This window comes from Oryctolagus cuniculus, chromosome 9 (genome assembly GCF_964237555.1).
Source record: "Oryctolagus cuniculus chromosome 9, mOryCun1.1, whole genome shotgun sequence".
Taxonomy (NCBI): Eukaryota; Metazoa; Chordata; class Mammalia; order Lagomorpha; family Leporidae; genus Oryctolagus; species Oryctolagus cuniculus.
In genome coordinates this window covers 127,025,953-127,033,801 of record NC_091440.1, presented here as the reverse complement: position 1 = coordinate 127,033,801, position 7,849 = coordinate 127,025,953, and the positions used below count along the sequence as shown (strand labels likewise).

Here is a 7,849-nt window from a genome sequence, read left to right as displayed (position 1 = left end):
GTGTGTTAGGGGTTGTGCTCGAGAGTTCTAGAATAAGGAGTAATGCTGATCCATGTGTTGGGTTGAGTGATATCACTTTCATAGAAATACATGGTGTTGCTTTCGTCAAGGGGCTGCTTAAGTGCTCTAGCATCCCATAATATACATGTATATTATAAATGCCGTATGGTATCCATACACATATGGAGGCTACAGAGTTCGTGCTAAATCAGGTAATTTGGGGCACCTTCTGTTCATTTCCATTCCGCTCTCCTTTCCAGTCTACTTCTGAAATTGGAAACACAAGAGTTTCATTTGTGGGACAGAAGTTCTCAAAGATATTTATTGTTGCCATGCTATAAATAATGAGTACTACAATAATCATAAAAATGTTTTTATAGGGATTCAATAAATTCTTTTATGTTCTTTTAAAATCTCAGGACATAATTTTGAGCTGCACATGGAGAGCTGGAGGCGATTACTTGAGAGTGAGACTGAAGCAGAGTTGGACTTCCTTTGGGAAAGTGAAATATTAATAAATATCAACATTTTCTTAATTTAGACACCATTAAAACAGTTTATAAAACATAGTGTCTCATAATGTCTAATAAAATGTTCACACTTCAAATTCTTTCCCTTTTATCTTACCGGTCGGTGGGGATGGTTCCTTTTGATGCTGGTTTGAGCTGCTTTAACATGATTTAAATGGTGTTTCCTATTTTGTCATGAAAATTTATTGACAAATGAGGCTTTTACAAAAACCCCTGCTGGTGTTATGCCAGCCCTGTACGCTTACCCTGTGTGTTGGGGAGGTCAGCCAGTTTTTACTGAGTATGACTTCGGAGGGGCTGAGACTAGCAGGTGGGGCAGACAGCAGAGTTACAGTAATGGGAGAAACACGGAAAAGTACTGAACACTGGCTGCTCGAGAGGAACTGTATGGTCGTTTTGATTGTTACTTATTGTATTTATAAATTTTTACTGTGGTGTCCAAGGCCTCCATAAATCTCCTGTGGAATGCATCGTCACACACACCATAGCAGAGAGATGAGCCTCGTCTGGACCTTGCTTCCACAGGACGGCTCTCTGTCCTTCTTTAATCAACTTAAACAATGCTATAGAAAAAGATAACACTTCATGAGCTTTAGGCACAGTTTTTATTTGCTTAGCATTTACTATCTAAGGCAATATTCTATTCTCTAGTATTGATGTGTAGGTTTATGTTTGTCATTCTGTGTTCCTCTGCTTGCTCTCTCTCTCTCTCTCTCTCTCTGCCTCTCTGTAACTGTACCTTTCAAATAAATAAATCTTTAAAAAAATGAACATGCTTCCTTGACAGTCCATGCGGTAATCGCTGTGCTGGTTCCTAGGTAAGATTTCCTCTTTGGTTGCATTTCTGTGTCTTTGCGTTCAGTGAATATTCTGATTGGATTTCCCTGTGCCTCTGATAGTTACTTTTGCTATCACACGTTCTTCATGGTGCACTCAATCTTTTACGTGTGTTCTTTTATAAGGTTTATGTATTTCATGAAACTTCTAATAGTATCTTTGAGTCTTATTTTCTTAATCCTTATCTCTTACAGTAGCAGGAGTGAATCACCACAGTCATGTTGGTTTTAGATAACTGGTCTTTTTGGTTTTACTAGCTCCTGTCCTTGACTTGTGACCCTACTGCTAAGACCTGGGTTTTCAAAAAATCTCATTTATGTTTTGTTTGTACTTCGCTGACATTTGCTACTGTTACTGAGTCTTCTGGGTTTCAAATAGTGTCTGCTTGTAAGTTTCTTTGTGAGTTTCCTTTACTTTGGGGTTACCTTTTCATTGTGAATTTAGCTAGAAGGAAGCACTCTGTTGTTTCCCTATGTTTCTTAGAACTTTTTTATTTCGCCCTAACCAAACTGAGGGTAGAGGAGCACCATGGTATATGTATGAGAGAAGGTGGAAAGTGTCTCACCCCAGTCCATCTTCCCTTTTGTAGATCTCAGATGCATTTATATAGGTGCTGCTAGAATAATCCCCTCCACCAAAAGGTTGTGTCATTGATAATGACAGTAGTAACTATGATAATTTGTCAATAATTAAGATGGACAGAGCTTCAGTGACTGTTACGTATTTTGTAGTATCACAGAGCCCTTGGTGCTCTGTAGGATGAGCAGTTGGTTTCCACATTTATAAGTGAGCCAAGTTAGTCTGAAGAGTTTCAGTGACTCGATCTTGCTCGTGTAGCCTGGCCAGACCTTGAACTTGTCTATTCAGGCTGTAAAGGTTGAAATTCATTCATTCATTCATTCACTCTCTCTTTTATATATGTATTTATTTGAAAGAGTTACAGAGAGAGAGAGCTATCAGTCTCCCATCTGCTGGTTCTCTCTTCAAATGGCCACAATAACTAGGGCCTCTCCAGGCCAAAGCCGAGAGCCTGGAGCCAAGAGCTCCATCCAGGTTTCCCATGTGGGTGCAGGGGCCCCAGCACTTGGGCCATCTTGCACTGCTTTCCCAGGGGCATTAACAGGAAGCTGGTTCAGAAGTGGAGCATCTGGGACATGAACCAGTACCTATATGGGATGCCAGCATCATAGGTGGCAGTTTAACCTGCTACACCACAACACCAGCCCCAAAGTTTGAAATCTTTCCACTCTAGTGTCCTAATTTCTTTCTTTCTTTTTTTTTTTTTGACAGGAAGAGTGTACAGTGAGAGAGAGAGAGACAGAGAGAAAGGTCTTCCTTTGCCATTGGTTCACCCTCCAATGGCCGCTGTGGCCGGCGCACCCCGCTGATCCGATGGCAGGAGCCAGGTGCTTCTCCTGGTCTCCCATGCGGGTGCAGGGCCCAAGCTAGTGTCCTAATTTCTGAGTGAAAGCTATGGCTTTCAGATAAGTGAAAAGGTCTTAGTCCATTAAGAGAGAGAATGCTGGTCCAACGGCATCTTTGTAACTGTGTTGGTAACCGACCAACCTGCTTAGAGTGATATTCTTTGGAAACCAGGAGCAGAGCACCATCTCAAAAGAGCTAACAGCATAACTGAGACATAGTCTGTTTCCAAAATCTTGGCTCACTTTTGGAATCTGACTTCTTGACTTTAATCATTCGGCCTAGCAAACCACACAGGAGGACTTTGCTAATCAGGGATCATTATTCAAATCATGCTAGCGACAAGGACCGTTTAATCTGTCATCTCTCTTTCTTAACTCAAGCATCCAGTCGTAGGCTATTAGCATTTCTGTGTTTGATCAATAACTTTTCCCACCTGTAGTGGAGAGAGTGATCAAATGAGTGACATGACATCGGATTGCAAATGTGTCTACTTTCAAGGTGTGTAGAAAACTGTAATTAAAAGGTAGAGAACAAAGGAGTCATGTGTTTTGATCAGAGTGAAGTGAAGGCAGCTGATGGAGGGGTGACTGAGGAGCAGGTGCACTCCGTGAACAACTTCCTCTTGCCTTGAAGCCCCTGGTGCTCAGCCATCTCCTGGTGTCCAGGCCAACACACCTGGCAGTCACCTGGGCTGCTGCCCCTCCCTTCCCAGCCACCGTCAAGCCAGAGGGTCTGATCTTTCACTTCTCGAGAATTGCACCCCCATCTCCTTCCCCACTGCATTACTGCACATCTGCCCTAGGTGAACCCAGTTCCCCTAGTAGTCCAAGTTCTGTTTCAGTAGAAGCTTCCCCACTAGCTTCTTCCTGTCCTGCGAAGACTCTTCCCTTTATTCTCAGCGACTGTTCCTGCTTTGTCGCTCCCAGAACTTCCTGCCTGAGGGCTTCTCTCCAGTCTCAGTTATTTCTGAGCTGATACCCTCTGCTTACTTCTTTCTTTCTTTTTTTTTTTTTAAAGTTTTCATCTTTAATGAAATGACTCTGGAAATAACGTACATTTCCATGACACCAACACTACAGTTTTCGGAGTCACATTAAGATACACAGAATTACATCCGTAATTAATATGAATGCCAACATTTCAAGCAGTAATTTCTGTTACATGGCAAACAAAATCAAGAAAGCAACCATCAAACAAAAGAGACCCATAGCTTCAGACAAGGCAAATCCCAGGATAGCATATGAGAACAGCTGCTGCTTCAGCGAAGGGTTTCTGGCATAACCAATGATGAGGCTGCCAAAAACTGTTCCAATACCAGCACCAGAACCAGCCACTCCTACTGTTGCAGCACCTGCACCAATAAATTTGGCAGCAGTATCAATGTCTCTGCTGATCACACTGGTCTGAAACTCCCTTCGGATAAGTTGAGACACACCATTCTGGGCCCCATTAAATACCGTAGAGCCCTCTCCAGTCCTGGCCTCTGGTCGGGACAACACTGATGCAGAGATTGGTCTGTATGCAACTCTGGATCCAGCTCGGATCAGAGCAGGGGTGCAGGCGAGCTTGGCGCAGGCGAACATCTTACACTCTTCGGGGCGGCGCGGCTGGAGGATCTAGGTGACAGGCGACGTGGGATCCTCTCCCGCTTCCCCTCTTCCCGGGTGGAGGCGGCGGCAGCGGTGGCAGAGGTCGAAGGAGTGGGGCTGCTTCTTTCTTAAGAACTAAACACTACTGTTGTCTGCTTGCTAGTCAGTCTCCTCCATTTCCTGTGAGTCCCTGAGGGCTGGGTCTTGTCTTCCTTTTTATCTGCAGCAGGTTGTATAATGTTGAGCCTAGGAAAACACACACACACACATACACACACACAGAGGGTTTTTATTAAATAAAATGAGTTGATGAATTAATTCTTATTAAACCACTGCTCCCTGAATTCTATCCTTATTTCTCTACATTTTAATGCACCCCTAAGTGTCATCCCAGTATTTAGCTTCCTTTTTGTCCTTTCTCTGAAACTTCTCTCAATAGACTTCTTATCCATTGCAGTATGGAGAAGCTAGAGTCACTCATTTTTCATCACAGTCAGTATCAGAGCGTCACTCATCTATCATGACCCAACCCATACAACGTATTCTCAGCGTGTTTGATGATGGGGAGCAAAGCATCAGCCTGGATCTGAAGTTCTCTGAGATTTCATTTCCATCAGTTCCGTTTCTTCTTGTGTTGTGTGGCTCATCTGTTTCCCTCCGTAATGTTTTTCTGACTGCCCCCCAGACATACATTCTTGGGGGCATCTGTCATTTTAGTACATGTCCCCTGGAGAGCTCTTTCATTGCCCGGTCACCTGCCCAACCACGCCCTTTGCCTCTGTACACACTCTGCCTATCCCAGCCAGAATTTCTGTACAAGCCTAAGTTTTTGCTAAAAGCAAAAGATTGAAATAGAAACAAAGGCAGTGTGTAAAGCTGAGGGAGGGGGCGGGGAAAGCCAGGATGTTGATTTGAGGACTTCTGAGAGGGAATGGGGTGCAGGCTGGTTTTCAGGGTGATTTGGAAATCGGGCACTCCTAACTGAAAAGCTGAGACCAAGAGCGTGTGAGGAGGGACACAGGTGGAGGCTGCAGCTGGGGGATTATCTCGAACAAACCCTGGAGTTCCTGGCTTGACTCTCTGAGCAGAAGGGCTTGAAATGGACTGGGCTGGCCAGGTGGGAGGGGCAGGTGGGGCAGACGGAGAGGATTCTACAGTGCATTCTTCCCTGGCTGGGTTGTTCTCTGCTCTGGCAACCTACGCTTTGCCCAGCTCATTCTGAGCCTGGGGAGGATTTTGTTGCAAGGAACGACTTAGAATCTGAGTTCTGTGTGAAGATGCTTCCTCCCTGACCATAAATACGGAGCTGGGACACTTGATCAGGCTCATTACCTGGTGGCACGCGGGGTGGACAGTGGTTTGCAAACCTGGCTGGACGGGAATGTTCGAGGGGAGTGTGTTACAGGTGCTGGCTCTGGGTGCTGCGCCCAGAGAATCTGAGTGAAGGCATTCCGTGCCCTGGAAATTGAGAGCCAGTGTCACAGATGGAGATGTGCTAGCCCTGACGGAGCAGTGTGCGGTATTTCTGCGACTTCATCTTTAGAAATGGAATACTTAGACAGTCTGCTCTGGAAATCTGAGATGAGAAACAGATAGATGGAGATTATCAAGCGTGTGCAGGGTGTGAGAACGTGCAGTCAGCAACAACCCGGCAGTTTTAGAGGAGACGTGGGCGTTGTCTGTGTTGCGGGCGTTTCTCCCTCCTGGTCACGGAAGGAGAGGGCAAGTGTACTGTGAGCTTCAGGGAAGGTATGCCGTCTGTAACATCCCCCTGCCGGCTTTGGCTCCTAAATATAGGGATGCAACTGGATCCCTCGGAAAAGAATCCAAAGACCTTTCCCATGCACTGTTGTTTTCTTGAGCTGGAGTATAGATAAAGGGATGGAATGGATTTTCTTAAGAGCATGGATTGGGGGCTGGCGCCGTGGCTTACTTGGTTAATCCTCCACCTGCAGTGCCGGCATTCCATATGGGTGCCGGGTTCTAGTCCCAGTTGCTCCTCTTCCAGTCCAGCTCTCTGCTCTGGCCCGGGAGTGCAGTGGAGGATGGCCCAAGTGCTTGGGCCCTGCACCCGCATGGGAGACCAGGAGGAAGCACCTGGCTCCTGGCTTCGGATCGGTGTAGCTCTGGCCATAGTGGCCATTTAGGGAGTGAGCCAATGGAAGGGAGACCTTTCTCTCTGTCTCTCTCTCTTACTGTCTGTAACTCTACCTGTCAAATGAAAAAAAAAAATTAAAAAAGAGCATGGGCCTGTTTCTGCTATAGAGAAATGTAAGAAAAGGCTTGTGTTACTTTGTAGGAAAGCAGTAGAATGGGAAATGGCCAAGAACGCTGTACGTGTGAGACAGCAGTCAGCATTTTTGCTTCCGGAAGAGCTTTCTCATGCTTGTCAGTGTCTCTTGACCTCCGCTCCAGACTGAACCCCCTCTTGTGTTTGTCACAGCCCCGCCAGCTTTGCTTTGGAGGAAAGCACCACTCAGCAACAGTCTGCCCCCCATGCTTTTATAGGGCTCCCCACAGTCATTTTATTTTTAAGTGGCTGAGACTCTCTTAAGAACGCTATTTGACATCAGGTGACAAGGACAGGAAATGCACATGGTGGCAGCCTTTACGGAGACTCTGCTGCAGCACAGCCACGCCCACCCCGTTGCGTGTGGCCTGCAGCTGCCTCCTGGCTTCCCCATCCTGCAGCCCCAAGACTTGGCGCCTTTCGTTTACTCTCCACCGCCATCTGGAAGCGAGCGCCTTTCTAGTGCTGGAGAAATCGGCGACAGAATGCGTAGCTCATAGCAGACTCTCAAAGTCTGAAGAAACACACATTCACAGACTAACATCCTGCAAGAGGAGCTTCCTGGGGCCAGCGCTGGGGTGTAGCAGCTAAAGCTGCCGCCTGCAATGCCAGCATCCTGTGTGGGCACCGGTTGGAGTCCTGGCGGTCCCGCCTCTAATCCAGCTCCCTGCTAATGTGCCTGGGAAAGCAGCAGAAAATGCCCCAAGTGCTTGGGCCCCTGCACCCACATGGGAGACCCGGAAGAAGCTCCTGGCTCCTGGTTTCAGCTTGGCCTAACCCTGGCTTGGGGAGTGAACCAGCAGATGGAAGATTCCCTCTCTCCCTCTCTGTCTCTCTCTGTTCCTCTCTCTCTCTCTGTCTCTCCCTCCCTCCCTCCCTGTCTCTCTCTCTCTCTCCCTCTAACTCTAATTCTGCCTTTCAAATAAATAAATAAAAGACAAAAAAGACCTTCTTTGCAGCAACTAACTAGGGGACTTTTCCTAGGAGGGTCTCCGGACGTAATTTTTTTACAATTACGTCATGTATTTTGATATCAAACTGACTGGAATAGCACAGAAGATTGAGAACTTTAAACTGTGCAGTTGCATGTAGAACTTGGAGAAGCCCCATGAGTGGCTGAGTGGCTGGAACCTTCCTCACGCTATAGAGGCCACATACTCGCTGTCGCTAAAAAATTC

The 7,849-nt window shown here is 46.4% G+C and overlaps 1 protein-coding gene across 1 annotated transcript; it reads right to left on the bottom strand.

Annotated features, from left to right (window-relative positions):
* Positions 1-3,784: 3,784 nt before the first annotated feature.
* On the bottom strand, positions 3,785-4,495 carry LOC138843720 (ATP synthase F(0) complex subunit C3, mitochondrial). Its single transcript, XM_070048513.1, has one exon. The coding sequence runs from the start codon at positions 4,373-4,375 to the stop codon at positions 3,950-3,952; it is 426 nt and encodes a 141-aa protein (XP_069904614.1). The 5' UTR covers positions 4,376-4,495; the 3' UTR covers positions 3,785-3,949.
* Between the last annotated feature and the right edge of the window lie 3,354 nt (positions 4,496-7,849).

Coding starts and splice junctions, on each gene's coding strand:
- LOC138843720 (XM_070048513.1), bottom strand. CDS start 4,375: ATGTTCGCCTGCGCCAAGCTCGCCTGCACCCCTGCTCTGATCCGAGCT.